We start from the raw sequence: 27,451 nt of genomic DNA on the forward strand, positions 1-27,451 counted from the left end.
AACCAAACTACATACTTTATTGGGTTTCAGCAGTTTTTCCACTAATGTTCTTTTTCTGCTTCAGGACCCAATGGGGGATGCTGCATTGCATTTAGTCAGGGCTCCTTTTTATTGACCTTTTTGGTTTTCAGTGTTGGCAATATCTCCAGGGAGGCTCATTTATTAACTTATTTATGATTTGGTATCTCTGATCCTCTTTTATGTGCACAGGTACTTTCTTAGCCTGGAGATAAATGAGAAATAGACAAAACTCTTAAGCAGATAGGGGCGCCTGGCTGGCTCAGTCGTTAGGCAACTGCCTTTGGCTCAGGTCATGATCCCAGGTTGCTGGGATCGAGCCCTGCATTGGGCTCTCTGCTGGGCGGAAAGCCGGCTTCTCCTCTCTGCCTCTACTCCCTCTCTCGCTGTGTCGCTCTCTCTCTCTGCCAAATAAATAAATAAATAAAATCTTAAAAAAAAAAAAAGGCAACTCTTAAGCAGTCAAAGTTGTGGAGGTACAGGAGTAAACAATGGTTACTATGTATGGAATGTAGTTACAGAAGGAGTAGCTGATTTGGGGAGGAGGATGAAGAAACATGTCAGGGAAATACTCCCAGAGGAGGTGATATCTGACATGGACCTTAAGGGACAAATAGGAACTCTTAAGACAAAGACCAGAGGGAAGTGCATCCAGACAGAGGGAGTAATATGTACAAAGGCTCAGAAGTATGAGTGAGCAAATAGTTAGATTTGCCTGGGATAAAGGGTTAGTATAGGAGGAGTGTGGGAGATAAGGCTGGAAAGGTGTGCAGGGGATTTGGAGAGTGTTCTTTTGAACTTTAGTCTTTAAAACCATATTTTATTTTATAGCTAGAAATAAATATAGATATAATTTGGGGGAAATCATTTAGGGACTTTGCATTCTCCTCCCTCATTTCACTGCTAATTTATGCTGTAACAAAAGGTTAGTAAAAGTAAATACATGTATGAATCCCAAACTTTTGGGTTTTGACTTGCAGCACTGATGAACATTTATATGGTAAGGGAAATTGAAATTGTAGGAATCCTTATGATCTGGCAACTCAGATTATAATGGTTTGTTATTTGTGAATTTTTAAAATGTGGTATTTGCATTCGATTGAACAGATGTGTAGAAAAGTGCTGTATGCTGCCATCATTGTTTGGGAAACTTAGGTAGGGATATAATTCTAACATTTTTAAGTGTAAAATTTAGGCATATATGGGTTTTGGTGAGTGGATGTAACATTACAATTAACTTTGGAGGACGCTCCATTAAATATAAAAATTTATTTGTATGGTTTAAAACTGAGTATTTTACATTTCTATCACAAGAAAATTTTGAGGCAGAGCTAGAAAGAAATACACCTTTGCAAAAATAGTTTCAGTCATGTACAATGTACATACCATATAATTTAGCGTTAGCACCAAAATGGCTATTTGGTGCCCTGCTTTTAAAGAAATAAAAGGAAACTTACTCACCAGAGGCCAAAATTAGAACATTGAGGCAGCCAGAGGATAATTCCTCTTTTTGCTCACAAATAACTGCTCCCTTAAGCATTCTTTTTATATATCACAAAAGTGAAGAAGAAATCCCACTCTCCCTCTAATTGGCCAGTTGCCCCAAGAGAACACATGATCTTTAGTGACACTTAAGTTACCTTTTTCATATCCTCAAGTGATAACATTTTGAGGAGAGCTATGTGGCGAAGTGAGCTGCTTTAGTCTAGGATTTCACATATTGTGATCTCGAAGTTCAGGATGACTTTTTCTTTATCTTCTAGGGCAGAGTCCTCAGATAATCTGATTGGTTTTGCTCATCTTTTGGAGCTTGGACTCACAGGATGTAGGTCCTTTGTCAGCCTATGACTGAGTGGTTTCTGTGTCAGGTGTTTACCCTAGTCACAGAGAAAGGCGTGACTCAGTTATGTGGGGGATTGCCTACTGAGGAGGCTAAGGAGGGGTTTCTCCAGGGGTTATGGGCAGGCATATATTCTGAAGTTATGTTTAATATATCAGTTAAGGTGTTTTTTGTTTTCTTTTTAAGATTTTGTTTATTAGGGAGCGAGAGAGAGAAAGAGAAAGAGCCAGAGCACTGGTTGGGGGAGGGGCAAAGGGAGAAGCAGACTCCTGGCTAACCACAGAGCCCACACAGAGCTTGATCTCAGGAACCCAAGATCACAACCTGAGCTGAAGTAAAACGCTTAACCGACTGAACCACCCAGGCACCCCTGTATCAGTTAAGTTTTATCAAAAACTTCTTATATGTGCTTAAGTCTTTTTGGCAGTTGGTATGTGATTGCTTCCCAGAAAACTCTTTTTCAGGGGCACCTGGGTGGCTCAGCCTGTAAAGCTGTTGATTTTGGCTCAGGTCCTAATATCAGGGTTGTGAGATCCAGTCCCAGATCCGACTCCATGCTGGGCTAGGAGGCTGCTTGAGATTCTCTCTTCCTGCTTCCCTTCTCTTTCCTGCTCCTCCACTCTCCCTCTCCAAAGGAAAAAAATCTTTTTCACAGTAGAGCCCATTATCTCTGTCCCAATCTCATTGTACTGCTTTTACCTTTAATATATTTATTCATTTATTCATTCACTGAACAAGTATTTGAGTAGTGTGTTTCTTGCACTCTTAGGTGTTGGGATATAGGATGTTCAGGACAGATTTGTAGCAGTTTATTTCACTGAACTGGATGGTGGGTGCAAGGGAGCTGGGGCAGGGTTTGAGAGGTTTAGAGGGGAATAAGGAGAATAGAGCTTGTGAGTGAGTTCGACTGGATTGTCAGGTGTAGTTGTGGGGTGAGAGTTGAAGACCTCTGCCAGGAAGGGGTGTGGCGCTGAATAAAGATAGCAGAGGAATGGAAATCTTCTGTTTTCTGTTAACTGCCCACATTGAAAATTCCATTCATGGCAGCTGGCATTTACAAAATGTGATTAGGCAACTACAGAATCTCATAGAAACTCAAGCCGTTCATCCCACAGTTACTATGTGCCTACTCTGTCCTAGATATGGGGGGGTGTAGTAGAAACAAAAAGAAGGCATTGTTTTGTGCTTTCGAGGAGTGTGCTTTTTTGAGTTTAGGACTAATGGAGTCATAAACAGGTACAAACCCAAGTAATTACAGTAATTTGACCAAGTATTAGTGTTGTGGTGTTTGACACTAGCTAAAGGGCCAGGTTGAGCCTTGTCAGCGTGCCTTTGAGGAAGAAGTACACAGTTGTGGAAAGTTTTCAGATCATACTAGAAATAGTTTAATTAACATTTTAGTAAAAATCAAGAAAACCAATTAGCTTATGAAAAGCAAGATTAGGATCTGGAAAGATAGTCAAATACTTTTTTTTAGAGTAGCCAGACCTGGCTAGAGATAAAAAGAGGCTGGGAAGGACAGTTTAGGACTTAGTTTTGGAAGTTAATCTCTAGGACTTCTGCAGAAAGGTAAGACTCCATGTCAGCCATCAGGAGTAATATCTCCCTTAAGAGGGAATGAAGATGGTTTTGGCAAGGAGTTGGAAGTTTTGAGTTGAATGAGGTTTCAGGGATGTTCATAAGTAGAGGCTTGGCACACTTAAGAGGGACAGTGGCCTAGGTAAAGCGATTATTTTGATATTTTAGGCTATGGAAACTTGCTGATTTCACAGATAGATCTAACTGCACCATGTGACCACACATTCCTTAACTTAACTGTATTTGTGTCCTGCAGTTCCAGGCACATACAAGAGACGTGTTTGTTTAAAAACAAACAAACAAACAAAAAAAAACCCAACTTTTTAAAAAATTTGCTCCATGATGTTTTTCCCAATTATAATTCTGCTAATGGGTGGGCTCTGGAGAGACCAAGAAAAGTGCCTTGGTCTAGCACTGGCTAGAGTGTTATCTTAAAATAGTGCCATATTGGGACGTAGCTATGCAGACCTCCAGAAAGAGGGCTATGTCCTAGTTATAATGTGTGCTTTTAGAAATTTCAGGATTTCTCCACAGAAACAAAGGAGTATTTAAAAGGAAAGATGTTTCAGTTGCTCCTGGAATAACCACGAGTATTCATGATAGTGGTACAGAAACCTTTGAGGAACATTCAAAGAAAAGCTGTAAGGAGTACAGATGGGTGAGAATGTGGGAGAGGAGGTAGAGGTAGTTAGGAGTATCTAAGGGCTTAAAATATATTTAAGGAAGAGATTGTTTTTGTTCCTCGTGGTGGGGTAGAGAAAATGGTTAATGCTTTGACATAGTTTGCTGTGGCATTCACAGTCTAAATTGCTGTTTTAGCATGTGAATCCAGACTTCATCTAGTGTTTATTATTGTTACTAGCTGATAAGTAGTTATATCATTTCTGCTGGGAATTTGAACCAAACCAACCTCAGTATCTATAAAGAGGTTTTATTAAGTTAAACTTTTGGGGACTTAACATTACTGAGTGGTATTCCAGTGAAATCAGCATTCATGAATAATAGCTAGGTAACATTTATTGAATATTTACTACAGCGGGTACTGTTCTAAGCATCTCCATTGACCCTTGTTTTACAGATAAGTAAGTTCATTGTGCCTGGAAGGCAGGGAGGGTAAAAGCATAATGTAGTTTCTTGGACTGGCTTTAAGTTTTCTTTTAATTAAAGCGAAAGAGGCAAAAAGAGAAGATACCAGGTGACACAATGTTTCTGCGTATCAACCATCTTTTCGTGTTAATTTCTGTGTATTTTATTTATTAAAGATTTATTTGAGAGAGAGGAGAGAACAAGAGCTGGAATGCGGGGTGCAGGAGAGGGATAAGCAGACTCCCCACTGAGCAGGGACCCCCCCCCCCCACGCTGGGCTCCATCCTGGGACTGCAGGATCATGACCTGAGCTGAAGGCAGATGCTTAACCGAATGAGCCACCCAGGCATGCCTGGCATCAGTTTTTAAAATCAGTGTTACGGGACCCCTGGGTGGTTCAGTTGGTAAGCTTCTGCTTTTGGCTCAAGTCAGGATTCCTGAGTTCTGAGATCAAGTTCTGTATCGGGCTCCCAGCTCAGTGGGGAGTCTGCTGCTCCCTCTGCCCCTCTCCCTGGTCATGCACATGCTCACTCTCTCTCTCCTGTAAAAATGGATAAGTAAAATCTTTTAAAAAAATAACATCAGTATGTAAGTTGAATATGTTTACTCATGATGATTTACTTACATTAGCAGTTCACTGACCTATAAAAATTTTACAAAGACATTATAACCATCTCTTGTTTTTCATACCTGTAATGTAGTATATATTGCAGGAAGAAGTAGGGAGAACACATGTTGGTGTCTGCTGTCCAGTAGCTCCTTAAAAATAAAATTTAAGGGGCACCTGGGTGGCTCAGTGGGTTAAGCCTCTACCTTCAGCTCAGGTCATGATCTCAGGGTCCTGGGATCAAGTCCCACATTGGGCTCTCTGCTCAGCAGGGAGTCTGCTTCCCTTCCTCTCTCTCTGCCTGCCTCTCTGCCTACTTGTGATCTCTCTCTGTCAAATAAATAAATAAAATCTTTTAAAAAATAAATAAATAAAATAAAATAAAATAAAATTTAAGACGTTTTTAGGTAAATATAATGATTTTACAATAGATTATGTACTAGTGAATTATTTTTCATCAGACCTTGTTGGTGATCATACTTACCAGCACACATACTTCTTACTCATTCTATTTTTTTTTTTTAAGATTTTATTTATTTATTTGACAGAGGGAGAGAGAGAGCAAGCAAGCAAGTGTAAGCATGGGGAATGGCAGAGGGAGAGGAAGAAGCAGGCTCCCCGTTCAGCAAGGAACCTGACATGGTGCCCCACCCCAGGGTTCTGGGATTATGACCTGAGCCGGAAGCAGACACTTAACCAGCTGAGGCACCCAGGTGCCCCTATTTGATTGTTAATAAAATTTTTCTAGGGGTGCCTAGGTGGCTCAGTCCTAAAGTGTCTGCTTTCAGCTCAGGTCATGATCCCAGGGTCCTGGGATTAAGCCCCACATCAGGCTCCCTGCTCAGTGGGAAGCCTGCTTTTCCTCTCCCACTCTCCCTGCTTGTGTTCCTTCTTTCGCTGTCTCTCTCTCTGTCGAAGAAATAAATAAAATCTTCAAAAAAAAAAAAAAAAGATTTTCTAAATTAATTCTACCCTTTTATCCTCTGCAGATTACCTGCCCTCTTTTATTGAGAAGACCATCTAACTTGGCTATTTCTTCCCCTTTTCTCTCAAAAATCTCTATAGCTTCCTCCTTTATCCTTTCTTCCTCTTTATGTAAGATGTCATTTAGATATTATATTGTTTTAAGGATGAGTCTTCTAAGTCGAACTGATTCCATTCCCTCCTGTTGTTGGGACCTTTCAGACCTTATCCTCTGTAAATCCTGTCCCCTGCCCATTTCCTTCCCTCCTGCCTGAAGTCATATCAGTTCCTGCCTCTCCAAGCCATAGGTTGTATCTTTGCAGTTCCTTTGAATTCCAGTTCCATTCTTTGTTTCCATAATATTACTACCCTGGTTGATTGAAGATGGACAAATGAATTTCTCCTTAAATTTGTGATGAATTTTGAAAGAAGATAGGTTAAAAGATGTAAAAAAAAAAAAAATTTAAGAAGTTCCAAACATCACATAATATGTATTGTGGGAGGGAGATGAGATGTGAGAAGCAGTTTAAAACCTAAGAGTGAGATGTTATTAGAGAGGGAACTTATTACCGAAGTTTTGGAGCACAGAGGATTGAAGTAAAAATGAAGAGTTCAGGGGTGCCTGGGTGGCTCAGTGGGTTAAGCCTATGCCTTTGGCTCTGGTCATGGTCCCAGGGTCCTGGGGTCAAGCCCCGCATTCCCCGCCCCCCCCTTGCTCTGCTCAGCAGGGAGCCTGCTTCCCTCCCCCCACTCTGCTTGCATCTCTGCCTACTTGTGATCTCTGTCTGTCAAATAAAAAAAAAATTTTAAAAATGAAGCGTTCAGACCTAATAATAAAGGGTTATAGAAAATGTTAGAGAATTTTTAGTGCCATTTGGAAATGATAAGAGGGGCTTTGAGCTGGAAGTTTCAAAAAATTAGAGCAGTAACATACAGTAGGTGCAGTGTCAGGCTCAGCCATGTGAAGAATAGAAAGGATTAATTTGAGAAATGCATAAGAAGAGAGATTTCATTACAGCTTGATGTAAGGCGAGAAGAGTGAGTGGGTTCCAGATGATTCTTAGATTTCGTACTTGGAAGAAAGGTAAGATGGTAGCACTTCTTGATGATCTGGAAGCTGCATGGGTCAAAGACTTGGTATAAAGCAGTTCTCCCCCCCCCCCCATTCATTCTTTATTTCTGTAAAATGCCCTGGAATGCCCAATAAGATAAATCTTATATTTAGTTTGTATTCAGTAAGAGGTGCCTTTAAGAGGTGAAACTGGATGCCTAGTAAAACCTTGGGTGGATATATGTAGTTTGATAGTAAAGAGAAGGACAAAGGGATATCAGGGAACCTTGAAAAAACTTGAGAGAGGCAGGGCAACATACTTCTTTAAAATCAGCACCTTTATAGGATTAACTTAATGAAATGGGTAGAAATTGATTCTTTTTAAAATTTTTTTAAAGGTTTTATTTATTTATTTGACAGAGATCACAAGTAGGCCGAGAGGTAGGCAGAAAGTAGAGGAAGGGAAGCAGGCTCCCCACTGAGCAGAGAACCTGATTCTCTGGGGCTCTATCCCAGGACCCTGGGATCATGACCTGAGCCGAAGGCAGAGGCTTTAACCCACTGAGCCACCCAGGCGCCCCTAGAAATTGATTCTGAGAGTAATAGACTCATTGATTGTTTCATTCAGTCTAACATAAATGGTAGAAATCCTGTTTTCAATATGTAAAAGAATGTGAACATTAGTTCATTGACCTCTGCTTTTTGTAGTAAATTTAGTAACTTGTGCTAACATGGGATTATCTAGGAATTTTGTGTCTTAAACTAGTATTTCAAATATAGCGGGTATGCTTTTATATTCTCTTCAGAATTGAATTATTATTATTTTTTGTAGGTATACATGGCAGAAACCACTTTTTAAAAAAGATTTATTAGAGAGTGAGTAAGCATGCAGGTAGAAAAGCAGAAGTGGGGAAGAGAGAATCCTCAAGAAGATTCCTTACTGAGCACAGAGCCCAACAGGACACAGGGCTCAGTCCTCATGACCTGAGCAGAAATCGAGAGTTGGCTACTCAACGGACTGAGCTCCCCAGTCACCTCTGGAGAAAGCACTTCTTTCTAGCAGTATCATTAAAAAGTCCTTTGTTTGTTAGTTAACATAAATAATTAGTGCTATCCCTATTTATTATTAGATTTATTATTACTATTATTACGAGCAGAGATAAAGTCAAATCCTTTTTGAGTTTGTAAAAATGTAGATGCCTGGAATTCTTAAATTATTTGAATTTTATTTTAACTAACAGTTTGCATTGGTAGCGTTGAGAAATATTTAGTAAAGGATCATGCTTATTAAGCTTTAGTAATATATCTGTTCAACAATACTTTCTTGCCTAGCCAATTTATGTCACGCCCAGTTCTAGGCCCTGGGAATACAAGGAAGAATAAACCATTATGGGGTTTATATTTTAGTGAGATAGAAAATGAACAGATTGTAATGTGAAGAAGTGATAAATGCTTTGAAAAAATATAACCTAGAGTGGGGAGAGAGTATGATGGGGTGGGGACTATTTAGATTAGTCAGGGAAGGCTCTTTTGAGGGAAGAATAAAGTCTTACAAAAAGTTACTCCGGGTGGGTTAGGGGGGTAGGAAAAGAATAAATGAAACAAAATGGGATCGGGAGGGAGACAAACCAAAAGAGACTCTTAATGTCACAAAACAAACTGAGGGTTGCGGGGGGGGGGGGAGTATAGGGAGAGGGTGTGGGGGGGTTATGGACATTGGAGAGAGTATGTGCTATGGTGAGTGCTGTGAAGTGTGTAAACGTGGCGATTCGCAGACCTGTACCTCTGGGGCTGATAATACATTATATGTTTATAAAAAAATAAAATAATTTAAAAAAATAAAAATTGAAACCTCTATTAAAAAAAAAAATTTACTCCAGGCAGAGGGAATAGTAAATGGCAAAGGGCATGAATTAGGATCTAGCTCACTGAGAACCAGTTTGGTATGTTGGAAGAAAGGCAAGAAAACTGGTCTGACAGGAGCAGAGAGAATGAAGTTGAGAATGATAGGAATTGAGGGTGAAGCGATACGCAGGGGCCAGTGCATGTTTGACCTTATTGCCTATGGGTTTTATTTTGAGTGTACAGTTGAGATACAACATGGAATTAGAGGTGCCAACACCTCCACACCCCACATACTGAAAAATTTTTGTAAAACATTTTGATTCCCCAAAATTTAATAACCTGCTGTTGATTGGAAGTCCTGCCATAATATAGTCAATTAGCATATATTTTGTTTGTTATATGCATCATATATTGCATTCTTACAATAAAGTAAGCTAGAGAAAAGAAACTTATGAAGAAAATATTACTATACTGTACTGTGTTTATTGAAAAAGAAAAAGAAAGAAAAGAAAAAGTCATGTGTTAAGTTGACCTGTGTAGTCCAAACCTGGGGGCAGAGTTGTGGCATGATTTGATTTTTTTTTTTTTTTTTTTAATTTTAAAAACAAAGTTCAGCACAGCTACTGAGTGGAAAACTAGCTATAGGAAAGGCAAGGTCTCAAGTGGTGGACCATTTAGGAAGCTTTAACAGTGATCTAGGTTTGTGGTTTCCAGTGTATTCATGATGGTCCATGTGGTACAAGAAAAAATGTTACCGGTATATTTATACTTTTTTTATTTTTATTTTTTTAATTAAGCTGGGGGAGTTGGGAGGGCCTGGTGGTGGGTATTAAGGAGGGCATGTATTACAAGGAGCACTGGGTGTGGTGCATAAACAGTGAATCTTGGAACACTGAAAAAATAAAATAAAAATCCATAACATGGATTCTTAACCAAAAATAAATAAATAAAATGTATATGCAGTATTGAGGGAAAAAATTAAGCTTCATTAATATTTGATACACATATTGGTACTGGTGCCACATTCCACTTGTGTATTAGTTACATGTGACCTACCATTTTTGGCTTGAGCAACTAGGTGAGTGCTGGTATTTACTGAGGTGAGAGAACAGGGAGGAACAGTTCATGTTTGGGGGTAAGCATAGGGAAACAGTAGCTCAATTTGGGGAATTTTAAGTTTGAGATGCCTCTTAGAAATCTAATGAGATTTATCAGGTAGGTGGTTAGATATATGACTCTGGAGCCAAGGTGAGAGAGAATAAATTTGGAAATGATTAGCGTCGAAGCAGTATACAACAACTTTGGAGCCAAACTGTGTGAATACAGATTTCAGCATTGTCACTTACTGACTTTAATGGTGGACAAGTTAACTTTGTCATCTCTTGGCTTCATTTATCTCACCTATAAAATGGAAATAAGTGTTTGCCTCACCTTATTGTGAGGATTAAATGAATTAATAAAAGCAGAGTGCTTAGAACAGCATCTGGCATGTAGTACACAATAGATACTATTATTATCAGTTTATGAATGGTGTTTGAGAACAGGAGATTAGATGAGATGAGCTAGGGAATGAATGTAGGTAGAGAAAAGGGCCCAATGAAGGAGTGCTCAAATAGTAGAACCTTTAAGATTCAGAGACAGGAGGGAGGAGACTGAGGGGTAGGGTAGGGGTACTGATGAGGAAGTTGTGGGGTCTGGAAGCTTGCCTACTGAAGGAAACATTTCCAGGGAAGAAGTCATCATTGGACAAATTCTGCTCAAGAGGTCGAGTAAGATGAGGACCTGGAATTGATCAGTGGGTTTGTTAAAATGGAATTTGTTGGTGATCATGAGAAGTGGTTTCAGTGAGAGTGGTGGATAAGAATATCTGATTGGAGTGGATTAAGGAGAGAATTGGAGGTACAGAATTGGAGAACATAAGTATAGACAGCTCAGAGGAGTTTTCTGCAAAGAGGAGGAGAGAGAAATAGAGTGGTAGAGGAATATGTGTGGAGTCGAGGGATGGTTGGAGTGGGGGTGTGTGTTGATTTAAAATGCAAGATAATGCAGCAAGCAAGCTTCTGTACTAATGAGAGTTCCCCAGTGGGAAGAGAAAGCTTCACATATGAGTGACTTGGGATAGTTACAGTATCCAAGACCTTGAGTAGGTAAAATCTGGTAGTTAAGGCACAACTGGAGGGATTAGTTTTAGAGACAGGCAGGGACTCTTCATCCATTGTTGAAGGTAGAGAATATTATTTGGGGGGCTACAGATAGATTGGTAGATTTGGTTTTTGAGTGCTTTAATTTTCTAAAAAAGAGAGACAGGTCATCAGGTGAGAGTCAGAAGCGAGAAGGAGTTTGTAAGGTTTGAGAGAGGGAGAAGAAGTGGTGTGAAATAGTCATCTTGGAAGATGGAAAGTGAATTGACTGGGGAAATGCAGCTGAAATGTCAAGGAGTTCCAAGGGCTGACCTGACAGTTGGTGATCATTTGACAGACAGTTGACAGACCAGGAAATGTGGTCTTGAGAGCATATGCAGTGAAAAAGCAGTGGGGACAGTGCTTTCTCTGCTTCTATTTTGAACTCTTGTCACATGACTGAGAGGATTGCTCTTGGAACATTCCTCAGATCCATGGATATTGACAGAGCAGTTAATTAAAGTGAATAGGCAAAAAATGAGCCATTTCACTTTTGCCTATGTTCAGTTTCTGTATCATGATATATTTCACATAGAAGATGAGTTCCTAGAGGTGTTTATGTTGGCATATCTCCTTGAGCATGCCTACTTTACACAAAATCAAGTAAGTTCTGGGCTACTTTTAGTGAATTATATTTGGCTGCTAAATTATGTTAAAGTAAAAAACTCAATTAGGGAAAGCTTAGTAATTTTTCTTGTTAGAAAGCCTCACTTAAAGTTTTCCCTAGGACCTGTGGTTTCCATTAATCTAGGATTATCACTCATGTTGATTTCATACTTGTGTTTGATTACAAGTGAGTTCAAAGTCTGGTTTTCTTTTTTTTTCAGGTGCTGGAGAATCTGGTAAAAGTACCATCGTGAAACAGATGAAGTAAGTTGGAACATGGCATTTTATAAAACCACATTTCCTCATAATGCATGAAAGTCCATAGTATCTTTTTTTTTTAGGTCCATGGTAATGATTTGTGGTTTTCTTTTTAAAGAATCATTCATGAGGATGGCTATTCAGAGGAAGAATGTAAACAATATAAAGTAGTTGTCTACAGCAATACTATACAGTCCATCATCGCAATCATAAGAGCTATGGGACGGCTAAAGATTGATTTTGGGGAAGCTGCCAGAGCAGTAAGTGTTTCTCATTTCTTCTTCACTTAACTTTGTTTTAGTAGATGGGTTAAGCAGAATTTGTTTCATCTTTTAGGGAAATGAATTTAAATAACAAGATAAGATGTAGCCAGGTACTGTGTGCTCATTCGAAAAGTATTAGCCATCTGCTTTAGGAGATACTCGATTACCACCACAAAGAGGAGTCAAGGAAATGGGATTGTGAGGATATCCTGTAGGTTTCTGTGACAGCCATTTTTTATTCACTCTATTATAGCACAGTCTTATTTAGTAGTAGTAAATGTTAGTAAATTGAAATAATCTAAAAGAGATAGCTCTGCTTTCTGTGGTGTAAAGATAAAAGGCACATTTCAGTCTCCTAAAATATACTTGAAAAGGACATGAACACTGGGGCGCCTGGGTGACTCAGTGGGTTAAGCCTCTGCCTTCAGCTCAGGTCATGATCTCAGGGTCCTGGGATCGAGCCCCGCATCGGGCTCTCTGCTCAGTAGGGAGCCTGCTTCCTCCTCTCTCTCTGCCTACCTCTCTGGCTACTTGTGATCTCTGTCTGTTAAATAAAAAGACAAAATCTTTAAAAAAAAAAAAAAAAATAGGGGCGCCTGGATGGCTCAGTGGGTTAAGCCGCTGCCTTCGGCTCAGGTCATGATCTCAGGGTCCTGGGATCGAGTCCCGCATCAGGCTCTCTGCTCAGCAGGAATCCTGCTTCCCCTCTCTCTCTCTGCCTGCCTCTCCATCTACTTGTGATTTCTCTCTGTCAAATAAATAAATAAAATCTTTTTAAAAATAAATAAATAAATAAATAAAAAGAAAGAAAGAAAAGGACATGAACACTAAGTCAAAAATTTTTTTTAAAATATTTTATTTATTTATTTGACAGAGATTACAAGTAGGCAGAGAGGCAGTTAGAGAGAGGAGGAAACAGGCTCCCTACTGAGCAGAGAGCCCGATGGGGGCTCGATCCCAGGACCCTGGGATCATGACCTGAGCTGAAGGCAGAGGCTTTAACCCACTGAGCCACCCAGGCGTCCGTAAGTCAAAATTTTAAGGACAGTTTTTAGGTATTAAAAAATACCATATCCCTGTACTACATTGGACAATAATCTACGCAGTTGGGTTATATCATGTCCTAGGATAATTCTTGGACATGTCAGATATTTAAAAGTTGTGTTCATTAATTATAATACTTAGTATGCCATGAAGTTCTTGTTTATAAATTAGGATGTTTGATGCAGCAGGGGGTGGGCCAAAATGAAGGCAAGAGATCTATTGTATCTCCAGCGTACTCCTAAGAGAAGGCTGGGAATGTATAGAACAATTTCCTAGAACTAAGGGAGTCATCAGCTGTGTTCAGGATGCTGTTCGTAGGTGCTATGGACAATAAAAGGAAGTGACTTGGGGAGGCTGCCTGGGAAGGCAAAAGCCCATGTGTCTGTGAGGTAGCTTAGGAACTCATAGCTGCTTTTAATTTATCAATTAACAAGCTATTATTAATGCAGATTAATATTCAGTAAACAAGTGGGGAAATTGTTGCTGGGAGAAATCATAAAAGAGTGGTTATAATTGGATGGTATTCGGCTAGGAATCCTAGAAGTGAAATAGGGGAAGAGAGGGGGTGGGGTAAAAGTAAAATGTGAAATTGTAAAATGTAAATACAAAATGATTGGAGAGAAGAGCAGCAGAAGAGGGGACAAGGAAATGTGTGAGGCATGACTTTTATGTTTTTGTTTAAAAAAAAAAAAAGGTGCTGCATCACAGTTAGAGACTTTATTTTTCTAAGCCTCTGAGAGGGAGAAATAGGATAGGGAATCTAAGAATAAGCAGTGCATTTCTGTCTTATATCTTTCCATCATTTCTTTACCTCCTGCTTTTGTTTCCTTCTTTTTCTTTCTTCCCTCTGCTCCCCGCTCCCACCAAGCTCTCTCCAGTGTTATTTTCCTCCCTTTCCTCATGCCTCCCTGTCCCCTAACTCTGCATCTCTTTTGTGTTCACCTGATCCAGAAACTGGTCCATGCCACTGCATTTAGTCCCTTCCTTCTGTTCGTTGGTTTTTTCTTCATCTCAGTTATTTATGCCTTCTTTTCATTTCTTCTTTCTTTATTTCTCACTGTCTGTCCTCTTTTATATCTCTTGATCATCCCTCCTTTCTTTTCTTTCCATTGTCAAATTTGTTGTTATTTAATGTTTGGGTCCTCACACTACTTGGTCACCAATACAGTTGACATTTTCTGTCCTTGTCCAGTTGCGCTGCTGTAACAAAATACCACAGACTTAGTAGATCATAAACAACAGACGTTTATTGTGTCCACTTCTTGGGGTTGGAAGTCTGAGGTCAGAGTGCTAGCATGGTCAGGTGAGGGCCCTGATCATTTGTAGGCTTCTCACTGTGTCCTCACATGGCAGAAGGAGAAGGGAGCTCTCAGGACTCCCTTTTTAAGAGCACTACCCCTTCCCTTCCCTTTTACCTTTCCTTTTTCTTTTCATTCTTTGGGACCCGGGTTTATTTTTAACTACCTGACAAGTAAGGGTGGGTAGAATAAAGCAGAATTATCAGAGTTTGCATAGCCCTTTTCTGTCCTCTTTATAGCTCATGTTTTAGATTTAAAAACTAGCCATTTACAGAGCTTTTTGACTCATGAGTTTTGATCAAATCTCTTTGTAACTTTACTTTCCTCTTACTGTCTTCCCCCTCCCCTTATTTACAGGACTTTTATTATTATTATTATTATTTAAGATTTTATTTATTTATTTGACAGAAATCAAAAGTAGGCAGAGAGGCAGGCAGAAAGAAGGAAGCAGACTTCCTGTGGAGCAGAGAGCCCGATGCGGGGCTCGATCCTAGGACCCTGGGATTGTGGCCCAAGCCTAAGGCAGAGGCTTTAACCCGCTGAGCCACCCAGGCGCCCCTGGACTTTTATTTCTTGTGGAATCTAGAAACTGAATTTTTTCCTGAGGGATTTATTTCCCTCACTAGGCTTCCAGGCTTCTTAAATAACTTGGTCTCCTCTTCTTCCTGTTAACTCTGATTGAACTGAAGAGGGGAGAAGAGAGTATTTTTTCCTTAAACTCGATTAATATTTTACTCCCTCTGATGTGTTTAGATTTTAGTTCTTACAGGCTTTTTTCATTTCTCTTTTTATTGTAGGCTTCCTTTGACAGAATGGGAATGTGTTACATATGCCTATCAGAAAAACCTATCAGTTTTTCTGTCAAAAAATCATGAGTAGGGGCGCATGGGTGGCTTAGTTAAGCATCTGCCTTTGGCTCAGGTCATGATCCCAGGGTTCTGGGATTGCCCCATGTTAGGCTTCCTGCTCTTCGCGGAGCCTGCTCCTCCCTCTTCCTCTGCCTGCCCCCTCTTCTCTCTGTGTCAAATAAATAAATAAAATCTTTAAAAAAAATCATGAGTAAGCAGGATAGAGATCTGTAGGCCATTCAGAAGAGATCTTTTTTTTTTTTTTTTTAGGATTTTATTTATTTATTTGACAGAGAGAAATCACAAGTAGATGGAGAGGCAGGCAGAGAGAGAGAGAGGGAAGCAGGCTCCTTGCTGAGCAGAGAGCCCGATGCGGGACTCGATCCCAGGACCCTGAGATCATGACCTGAGCCGAAGGCAGCAGCTTAACCCACTGAGCCACCCAGGCGCCCCCAGAAGAGATCTTTTTAAGAGATGGTGGTATGTGGTAGGGGGACCGAAATCATTCCTCAGCTCGGCTCTGCACTTCTAACTACAGTGCAGTGAGTAGGGGGAACGACTTCATTGTGCTTCTCTCAGACTGCCCTGCCTGGAAAGGGCTCTGTAATACTTCTGTTAAAATAATGAAACATATAATGTGCTTGTGTCTGGAAAGACTTTTGTCAAGTCTTTAAGAAGTGGAGAATCATTTGTCTCTGTTTCTTAACTCCTTTCTTCAGGATGATGCCCGGCAATTATTTGTTTTGGCTGGCAGTGCTGAAGAAGGAGTCATGACTCCAGAACTAGCAGGAGTGATTAAACGGTTATGGCGAGACGGTGGGGTGCAAGCTTGCTTCAGCAGATCCAGGGAGTATCAGCTCAATGATTCTGCTTCATAGTAAGTGATTTTTCCATAACAGGAAATAATTGGGTGGCCCTAAGAAAGTTTAGGGTCTGTCCTTAACAAAACATGTAAGTAACAGATGCTCTTAGAACTCTATAGCATCTCTTGTAAAGATGGTTTCAGTTTAGGGTTATATGGCCCCTGATCAATTTGTATGACTCGGAGTAAAACGTTGCCTCTTGAAATGTAAATGGGAGAATTGGCACCATGAAAAGTAGCTCTGTGGTTATTATTTATAATAAGTGAGTGAAAGTGGAGAGAAATCTTTTGGAGCTGGATCCTGGATCTCCTCCAGTGCTGTTCCCTCTACATAAGAACTTTGCATTAATTTCCAGCTCGTAGGGAAATTAGAATTGTGATATCCTTTTTTATGCACCCAGCTCTGTGGCTGAGCTGCACTGTGGATGTCTTTGGTACCAGTCACCACTAACATCTCTTTTGCCAGATCACATTAGTAGACTTTGTACAGAAAGAGAATGTTGAGTCTTGGAAGGAAGTCAAAGCATCTGTTTGTCAAGGAAATTCTCTTAAGTGTTAACATAGTTTGAGAGAATTTGTAATTAATACTTGAGCAAAGCTTTACATGCTATCCTATTTTGCTCCTTTTACAACATGTTTATTTATAAAGACCTATATTCAGAATGTACTTTTTAATGTGCCTTTTGGGGACTTGGTAAGTCCGTGTATCTATATCTGTGCTAATTGGGGACACTTTTAGGCGTTAAGGTATTTTCAACAATATTCTATATCCTACCCCTTCATTATTGTTTAAGTTGTAATAGGAAGGAGTTAATTTATATTTGAAAAACTTAGTTATTCTTGAATGAAAAATTAACTTGAGAAACATTTCAGTATTCTTGCCCACATTTTTAAATATTTTTTAGTTGCATATGTTAGTAGTTTCAGCTACTCTCCCAATAATCATGAAAGGGAGAGTAAAAAGTAAATCATTACTTTTTTTCATACATTCATTAAGCTCTGAATCCTGTAACTATACCAGAGAACATGTGATTTATATAGGGTTTTTCTGTAATGTTTGATCGAGGCTTGACTCATTCCTTAACATTAATGGCGGTACTTAGTTTTATAGAAGCTTGTTAATGATTGCACTTATAATAGTGCAACCTGTTCTTCAGTTTTCTGACCAAAAAATCTTTAGGAGTCCTGAAGTTACCAAAAATTAGTTGAGCTTTAAAAAATACTAACTTAGCTTTGAAGCAGTCTTTTAATTCTTCCACTGAATAAATTAAATTTCTTTGGAAGTGTTTACAATTTGTTTTTGACTTAGATTTAAAAAAAACACAACTTGGGGCACCTGGATGGCTCAGTGGGTTAAGCATCTGCCTTTGGCTCGGGTCATGATCTCAGGGTCCTGGGATTAAGCCCCGAATTGGGCTCTCTGCTTAGCAGGGAGCCTGCTTCCCCCTCTCTCTCTGTTGTCCTCTCTGCCTACTTATGATCTCTGTTTGTCAAATAAATAAATAAAATCTTTTTAAAAATAAATACCAATGCACAACTTTTCTGTTTTATGAATGAAAACAGGAAATAGTCATTCCTAATGAACATAGTTCTTAATTTTAATTTTAGTAATCCAAACAACATTGTCAAATGTCCTATCAAATATCAGAACATACAAATGACCCATTAACTTTAAATGTCTGAGGGCTTTTGGTTTGGTTTTTGTGCTGTGTAATACACAGTTGATTCAGTATTTAGCATTAAGTCTCAGGAATCATCTTCTTTTTTCCAAGATTTTTTTTTTTCCCCAAGATTCTTTATTTTTAAGTAATATTTACACCCAACATGGGACTTAAACTCACAACCTGGAGATAGAGAGTCACATGCTCTACTGACTAAGCCAGCCAGGCACCCCAGAAATCTTTTTATAATAATAACATTTCCATATTTGTTTGCTTTTAATTGGCCATCACAGCTTAATTTTGGTAGAATTAAAACCACTTTTGTGTAGCATATATAGAACCTACTTTAATTGTCCTATGTTAGGTTCATTTTTCTCATTATCATTTCTGTGATACTGAAGCTCTGATTTTGCTCTGCCACTTTAATGACAGGTTCAGAATCCACTTTTGGCAAGGAACTAGTTTAGTCTGTTGATTTGCTGTATATATGGTTGACTTCCCCAGATAGTAACAAATATGTGTTTTATTCAGTTACCTAAATGATTTGGATAGAATATCCCAAACCAACTACATTCCAACTCAGCAAGATGTCCTGCGGACAAGAGTAAAGACCACAGGCATTGTGGAAACGCATTTCACCTTCAAAGACCTGTACTTCAAGTAAGTCATTAGCCTTTTTGCTAGATGTGTGAAAGACAAATATCTTTCCTTTAGTTTGTATCTCTTAATCAGGGTAAAATTTCTCTAGGCAATATTCTTTGGTTTAAAAACCTACCATCATATTCATTAGTCAGTATTTGAATGTTTTAACTGAATGGGGGCCCACACCTTTCTTCTTTGTCCAAAATAGCATCGAATACTTTTGTCCATTTGGAGGAATTTAAATTCAAAATTAAATTGTAAATATCAATAGTTATCAATTTATTTTATTTTTAATTTTATTCTTTTCAGCTGCTTTTTTGTTGGAATCATCAAAACAGGTATTGAATGTTTGTTGTTTAGAAGGGCAACAGCAATACTAGGGATAGATACTTAGTGATGTTGCTTTGTTCTGCCATTTTGATATTAAAATAGAAATGCTTTGCTTACCAGTGTGTCGATCCTTCCTGAAGCACATTTAGGTTTAATGGAATGGAGCTAATACTGTCATGGCTCTTGGACTGATTTGTGCACAATTACAGCTAAGTTCTTACTATAGTATAGAATGGAAAATTGATACGGCGATAGAGGTATTTTGGGGAAGTATGAGATATAACAAGTGGTTGTTATAGAGAGAAAATTCTAGTACAAAACACAAAGGACTTTCTTATTAGCATAGGTCATTCTAATATAGACTTCAGCTTGTCTCTGCATTAATGGTCTTTTGTAAATATTAGAACTGTCTTTTTGTTTCCTGCTTTCTGCTTTTGTGACCTTTGAGATTAGGAGTAAACTTTCCCCTTCAATATATGATGTTTGTTCCAGCTGCCTCCTTATGTTCATATGTGGTCTGTTTCACTCAGCACTGTTGCATGCAGATGTAACTTCTAGCTGAGAGCTTCTCTGTGTTCTTCTCTCTGAAAATAGTTGCTTCACAGGATTTGTGAAATCCACACAAAGTTTAGGTATTTCTAGATACCACTCGAGGTCTTGAAATCTTAGTAAACCAAAATAGGTCAGAAACATGGTGCAGGAAAATAGCAGTTCAGCTAAATATTTGTAGAATAGAAGAGCTGCTTATCTTTAGCACTGATGAATTTATTTAATTAGAGTAGCAAAGGTTATATGGATTTATCACCCTTGCACCATAAGAATGAGATGTCTTTTTGTGTACCGTAAGATTTGTAATCCATTTATAATTAAATGTGGTGAGCTTTATTTAGTGTGGGAAGCATTCTTATTGATGTTCTCATGGATTGATCTTTAGTTGGGTAAATCCTACTGGTCTTCTTATGTCAGGATCAACAGCCAGATGTAGTTAAAGTGCTGCACCAGCTTTATTGTGGGTATGTAGATACCTTGTTATGAAGTACTATCACTTCTTCCTTTTCCTCTTCTCTCTAGGCAGAACCACTATCCATTCATTCAAACATTTATTGAGCATCTACTATATGCAAGGCATTGTGTAATTGCTTACTTGCCTCTCGGTTATGAGGTAATGTTTATAAAATGTTGATCTGTTAGTGAATTATATTGTAAATGTTAAATGTGCTAAAAGTCCACCTCGGGGATGTCACAGTATTCTACCAGTTTTATGGACTTTGTAAAAGAAAATGGAGGGTTGAACTGAAATTATTGGTGTACCAGCGTGTCTGTCTTCCCTTGAAAGACTTCTGTAGTGATATATATGATGTTTGCTTTCCTAAAACATATAATAGGACCGCGTATTAAAGCCAGCTTGTGACTGCATCATTCCAGGTGTCATGACCAAAGGCTGAAAAAACCCTGCCAGATCAACCAAAAGAAAAGGCTGGGTCATAAAGAGATAAGATGACTGTTCTCTTTCAAGCATACATTGAGAAATTACTCAGTTATGTCTTATTTCTCTCAGTCTCCAGGGAAAAATTCTTTGGAAATAGACCTCGAATCACTTTAGATCTGACATACTAAACCGCTTGGCAAAGTTTACCTTTTAAAATTTTGTCCTCGTCACGTCTATCTTCAGAGTATCTACTCATTTGTATGCATGCCTCCTCAGATGCTGGTACCAGCCAAGTGACAAAGCACTGCATGTGTTCCTTTTACTGTAGGCGGTAGATGAGGACTGTTGACAGAAGTACAGCAATTGAGGCAGGATATCCAGGAAGCCCCCCAGACAGGAGTGGTGGACTAAAACTAATCTGGATTGGAACGTAAAGTTTGTGAACAGCTGAGGCTTTGTTGTTATGAATTAGGTTCAAGTAAGATGCAGAGTTGGAAAATACTGGTTATGTTTTGTTTTTAGATAATTGGGTTCTTAGAGTCCTACCCTGAAATATAATTTACTTTTCCCCCATAATTAATTTCTAAAATATTTTTTCCCTAAAGTAAGGAAAACATATCTCAACCATACCTTAATTAAAAAAAGAAAGAAAGAAAGAAAGAAAGAAAGTTAAAAATTAAGGAAAACTAACTTTTTGGAAGCACAATGCAAGTTGGAGATTTGTATTTTTTCATAGTTCTCTTTAACTGAAGAGGTAAAGCATTTGGAGGAGTAGAGTGGTGTTATGGCTAAGAGCCTGGGTGCTGGAGTTAGAGTGCTTGGTTTCAGAGCCCCAGTCCCCCTCTGTTAGTAGTGTGCCTTTAGGTACTTAACATACCTGTGCCTCAGTTAACTGTGCCCTGGAAATAATAGTACTTACAGGAGAGTTGTGAGGGTCAAATGAGTTAGTGTACTTTCGGTGTTTAGGATCATGTCTGGCATCATGGTAAACAATAAATACTAGTTAGTATTCTTTTTATTACCTTAAGTTGTATTATTCAGCTCTTTGTTTTTCCTGTCTTCCCCCCGCCCCCGCCCTTTAATCCATTTCAGTGCTTATTCTGCTGACTTTTGGCACACCTGATACAAGCTTTGATAGAGAGAAGATGCAACTAGTTATTTAAAATGAGAATTTTAATTATTCCTAGATTTTATTTTTACATGTTGTTTTCTTTTACTTTTAACCACAGAGTATTAGATTGACTATATTGTATCTGCTTCTTGTTTGTCTTTTATATTGTAAATGGGGTTTTGAATATGCAATAGTGGTTAGGTTCCCTAACCATTTCAGTTTAGGGAGAGGTGTTAATTTGTGACCTTGCTGAGTTTGTGCATTCTTTCCCTTTACTTAGGATGTTTGATGTAGGTGGCCAAAGATCAGAACGAAAAAAGTGGATTCACTGTTTTGAGGGAGTGACAGCAATTATCTTCTGTGTGGCCCTCAGTGATTATGACCTTGTTCTGGCTGAGGATGAGGAGATGGTATGTTGGCTCTTCTGGTAAAAAGCCTGGTTCATGTAGCCGGGAGAAGATTTTGTGTAAGATTTTGTATATCCATTTGTGTATCCATTTGTTCATTGAACCAAATCTTGATTCCTTATTTTTTTCCCCTGTGAGTTAGATTTTTAAAATATTGATCCGTGCCCTACTAATTCTTAAGAGATAAGACAACGTATTGACTATGTATGTGGGCAGGGTTAGGTTCTCTTGTTAGCCAGTCTCTTCCCAGCTCTCAGCCTCTAAGAATTAGGAAAATGAGGACCGACTTAGCTTTTGTGGTATCTGTCTAGCTTATTTCCATCCGTGCCATTCAGTGCTTCTAAAACTTGTTGGTCTGTTTTTTGTTTTTGTTTTTGTTTTTTTTCATTAACAAGTTCATTCACTTTTACTTTTTGCTATTGACACCCTTTTTTTCCCCCCTCAGAACCGAATGCATGAAAGCATGAAACTGTTTGACAGCATTTGTAACAACAAATGGTTTACAGACACTTCAATCATTCTCTTCCTCAACAAGAAAGACCTTTTTGAGGAAAAAATAAAGAGGAGTCCATTAACTATCTGTTATCCAGAATACACGGGTAAGGGATCATGAACGAATTTGTTGGAGGTATACATCCTAGATGAACACTTTAGTGACATTCCTACACCTGCCTTTTATTTTGAACAATGCATGTATATCCTTATGGAGATTGTTCACTGGTAGTGGTATTAACGTTAAGCATGTGATTAAGGCCCCTTAAGTCCAAAGTGCTATTTCATACATAATTGAGTTTATTGTGTTTATTTTGTATTTCTGTCCTCCTCATTTTTTGAGGAAAAGAGAGAAAGATAAAGATTAAAATTTGGTCTATGTATGTTCAAAAAAGTGCAAGGATAAGATGCAGTCATTGCACTTAAGACACAAGCTGTAGAAAGAGGGAAACAAAGAATTTCATTATAGTCGGAAATGTTCACTAGCAGAAGAAGGGGTTACTACTGTGGGTTCAGTGTCCTCTTTTTTCTAGAGGAAATGACACTCGTAGTGAGATAATGAGAGTATGAATTAGAAACCACCAGGAAAACAGGATTAAAAGCATTTTAGGAAGAAGGAATAGCATATATGAAAATACAGAGGTAAAAAAAAAATAATGACATGAGGGGTGCATGGGTTGCTCAGTTAGTTGAGTGTCCGACTCTTGATTTCAGCTCAGTTCTTGATCTCAGAGTCATGAGTTTAGGCCTTTGTTTTTGTTTTTATTTAAAAAAAATTTTTTTTTAAAGATTTTATTTATTTATTTGACAGAGAGAGATCACAAGTAGACAGAGAGGCAGGCAAAGAGGGGGAGGGAAGCAGGCTCCCTGCCGAGCAGAGACCCCAATGCAGAACTCGATCCCAGGACCCTGAGATCATGACCTGAGCCGAAGGCAGCAGCTTAAACCACTGAGCCACCCAGGCGCCCCTCCTCATTGTTTTTAAAAATGAAATTGTTAAAAAAAAAAATTTACATGATATGTTTGGAACCTAGAAGGAATTTGATATTGCCAGAGCTTAATGCGGTAGGAAGGAGTCGGTGGTGTGATGGGCGGGGATGCTCATGGAGAGCCTTGTATCTGATGCTGAGATAGTGGGGAACTGTTGAAGGATTTTGATTGGGGTCCATGAGGTAATGGAAACTGTGCTTTAGAAAGATATGCTATAAATGGCAATAAAGATAGATAGTAAGGGAGTTGAATTAGTAAGGAGTCTCTTAGGATGCAAAAAAAACTTTTTGGCATGGGTGTGAAGATACTGGGATATATCCTAGAAGGGAAGGGCAAGAATGAAGACATATCTTAAGATACAGGTGGGATCTTAATCCCAGGACCCTAGGATGGAGCCCCATGTCGGGCTCGCTGCTTCTCCCTCTCCCACTCCCCCTGCTTCTGTTCCCTCTCTCACTGCCTCTCTCTGTCAAATAATTAAATAAAATCTTTAAAAGAAATGAGTTTAGAGCTAGGAAATAGAAAGCTGTCAAAGACCCTGGAAGTACTTCTTCCTCCTCCTCTTTTTTCTCCCTCCCTCTGTGCATCTTCTTTATTCTTCTCTCTCTGCTTAACAGCTTTCTCTGCTATTCAGTTTATGTGATACAAGATGGCCCTCCCACAGTATCTCTTCTGCATTTAAAAGTCCAGGGTAGGGGCGCCTGGGTGGCTCAGTGGGTTAAGCCTCTGCCTTTGGCTCAGGTCATGATCCCAGGACCCTGCTTCGGGCTCTCTGCTCAGCAGGGAGCCTGCTTCCTCCTCTCTCTGCCAGTCTCTGCCTACTTGTGATCTCTGTCTGTCAAATAAATAGATAAAATCTTAAAAAAAAAAAAAAAAAAAAGTCCAGGGTAGGGGGCACCTGGTTGGCTTAGTCAGTAGTCATGTAGAGCATGTGACTCTTGATCTCTTTGTTGTTAAGTTTGAGCCCCACTTTGGGTGTAGAGGTTACCTAGAAGTAAAATCTTAAAAAGAAATAAAGACCAGGCTATGCTGAAGCTGGTTGGCCCCAAGTTTAAATTCCTAGGAGAGAGATTCTGGCCAAGGTTAAGGCCAGCAAAAATCCTTAGCCCAGTCAGTCAAAGTCAGGGACACAAATATGAATGCCAGTGTTGCACCACTATAACTTTTAGGTCAGAGTTGGGTATTTTCAGGGAAGGAGAATTCTTGTTAGCTGAGCAGATGCTGTAAAGCTTTCTGTAATAAAGTGAAAGAGTACAGCTAGGGTAAGGAAGTGGGAAGAGTACTACCAGAGTTCTGCTTTGATTGGCTGCTGGTGCTGTGATCTTAATTGATATTTAGAAATTTCGAAGCATTTTTTGATGATTTCGATGCATCTTTTGACCATCCAGGTGGAGTATCTAGTAGGCAGATATATACGTGGCCTTGGCGCTTGGTGGGATGTTGACGGTTACATGTGTTCATCTGAGATGTTGTATAAATACAACATGGAAATGGATGAGATGACGACGACTGATGTTGCAGAATGAGAGAGAAATAGTAGACTCTGTTGGCAGGAGAGAAAGAAAGGTTTATGCTGGATGCAAAGAGAAAAATCAAGAAAGCCAAAGTATCAAAAACTAGGAAATTTAGAAGTGAGGGTTGTCAGCAATGTTGTGTGCAGACAAATAAAGTAAGATACACATTGGAAAATGGCCTCTGGAATTAGCAGTCAAGGAGATCATGAGTGTTACTGAGAGTGGTTGTCCGTGAGCATAGAGCCAGGGTTGTGAGTTACTGAGTGGGAAGTAGAGAAATGAACCCAGTGTAGCCTGCTCTTAAGCAACTTGGATTACAGAGGAAGGAAAGATTGAAGAATGTTCATCGGCTTAGTGGTAAGTTTTTATAGCAAAAGAGAAGTTGTGAAAAGTGGATATAATTGGTGGAGCAAGATTTGTAAGCAGATGGAATTCCATACAATGGAATATCACTCAGCTGTAAAAAGGAACGAAGTCCTGATGCATGTTCCTGCTTATATGAACCTCATAAATGTATGTGAGGTGAAAGAAGCCAAACACAAAAGGTCACATTTGTGTGATCACTTTTATATGATATACCCCAGATGGGCAAATCCGTAGAGACAGAAAGCAGGTTGGTTAGTGGTTACCAGGAGGGGGGGTGGTTAGAATGAGGGGAATGAGGAATGATTACTTAATAGTAATGGGGTGTTTTTCTAGTTGATGAAAAAGTTTTAAAACTAGAGAAAGGTGCTGGTTGCATAACATTGTGAATATACTAAATTCCACTGTATTGTACACATTAAAATGTCTTACTGTATGTTACATAAATTTCATTTCATCGTAAAAGAATCTTGGTAGAGGAGTTAAATTTTGAAACTTCCAGGAAGACCACTCTAAGACCATAGGTACAAATGTGTGGGGGATATAGGTGACTTATAAGTGAGGTGGTAGGCTCAAGAGTTGAGATGTAGTTTAAGCCCCCTGGCCTTTGTTTTCTCAGGGAAGTTGGAAATGTGGCCAGGATTGGGAGGGAGGTGAGCGTTAGGTGAGTTCATAGAAAGTAGCCAGGTTTTAAAGTGGAGAGAAAACTTAAGTAACAGGATTGACAGTGTTCTAACTGGGAATCTTCCACATAGCAAAGAGCCCTCAGTGTCATATCCTTTTTTGGGGACAAGGTTGGGGGGAACACCTTCCAAGCCTACCTTCCATTGACTTCATTCCCACAGTCCTCATTGCCCAAGTATCAGTTATCTCTTCCTACCAGACACAGTTCTCTTTTCAGAGCTCTCCTTGAATTTACAGAATTTCTCAGATCTCAAAAAACCTATTTCAGGCCCCTACCAAGCTATCTTCCTTTATTATTCTAAGTATTCTGTTTAAATAACATTCCTTTCTTTCTTAAGCTTTTTTTTTGTTTAGTTTTTTTTTTTTTTAAACCACTTAGCGCTTGGTATTTGTTGTCATGCTTAGTGTCACTTAACTTCATAGATGTTATTTTTGAAAACAGGGTCTAGTTCACAGGAATAAAGTCTTGTGTGTTTAATTTTTCAAGGTTTCCTGGTTCTGTAGTCAATTTCTAGGGCTATTCTCAAGGTTCACAGGTAGATGAGATGGTGTAGGAAGCTTGTGGTTAAGAGTGTTAATTACAAATGTTGAAAGTAAGGTTTACTTTTGAGACCCTGCACCTTTTAAAAAATGACAGCTCCATTGAGAAATAATTTATATGTCACAAAACCACATTTTACTTATTTTTATAAAAACACATTTTTAAGTGTATAATTCAGGCCCCTTTTCCTTTTACATGTACTAGTTTACTACCTTTCATCATATTGCCATAAGGTTCAGAAGCTAAGCCCTTTAAAATTGATATGCTTTTGAAAAGAAGCATTTTAATTCTTTTGAATTGTTTTATTTCAAGATCATTCCAAGGAGCATGGGCTCTCTGACCTTTTCAACAGTTGTGTTCTAGCAGTTCATCTTCCTGCTTTTCTAATTTCCTTTTATGCATTCTAGGTTTTTTAGCTGAAATATCTAAATGGAAGGGGAAAAAGAAAAAGTTTTGTTTTCCTAGATTTTTTTGTGTGATGATTTTGTTTTTTTTGGTGTCTGCTCTCAAGAAAAATCTAATGATTAGAGAAAAACCTAGTGATTACAGAAGTAAATCTGTCTTATATTCCTTTGGGTCATAATCCCTCTCTTTATATAAGTAAGTGGTGATGGCCTGACATAGTTACATTCAGGCAGCTGTAATGATTTGAACTGAGAATATTGGGTGTCTGCTTCAGGTTCCAATACATATGAAGAAGCAGCTGCTTATATTCAGTGCCAGTTTGAAGATCTGAACAGAAGAAAAGATACCAAGGAGATCTATACCCACTTCACCTGTGCCACAGACACCAAGAATGTGCAGTTTGTTTTTGATGCTGTTACAGATGTCATCATTAAAAACAACTTAAAGGAATGTGGACTTTACTGAAAAGAGGTGGATGTTAATAAAAGGTAAAACTTCAGACATTTTAGTTCTAGTGCTATAATGATGTCTCTTG

General features: G+C 38.9%; 1 protein-coding gene across 1 annotated transcript in view; it reads left to right on the plus strand.

The window, feature by feature from the left end:
* GNAI3 (G protein subunit alpha i3) overlaps window positions 1–27,451 on the plus strand; it is a 36,965-nt gene that overhangs the window by 8,294 nt on the left and 1,220 nt on the right. Inside the window, exons 2-8 of the mRNA XM_044238857.1 lie at window positions 11,996–12,038; window positions 12,151–12,292; window positions 16,205–16,362; window positions 18,540–18,668; window positions 21,801–21,930; window positions 22,373–22,526; window positions 27,191–27,404. Of these exons, the coding sequence (XP_044094792.1) occupies window positions 11,996–12,038; window positions 12,151–12,292; window positions 16,205–16,362; window positions 18,540–18,668; window positions 21,801–21,930; window positions 22,373–22,526; window positions 27,191–27,381 (947 nt within the window). The 3' untranslated portion in view covers window positions 27,382–27,404. The remainder of the gene's footprint in view (window positions 1–11,995; window positions 12,039–12,150; window positions 12,293–16,204; window positions 16,363–18,539; window positions 18,669–21,800; window positions 21,931–22,372; window positions 22,527–27,190; window positions 27,405–27,451) is intronic.

This window comes from Neovison vison, chromosome 2 (assembly GCF_020171115.1).
Source record: "Neovison vison isolate M4711 chromosome 2, ASM_NN_V1, whole genome shotgun sequence".
Taxonomy (NCBI): domain Eukaryota; kingdom Metazoa; phylum Chordata; class Mammalia; order Carnivora; family Mustelidae; genus Neogale; species Neogale vison.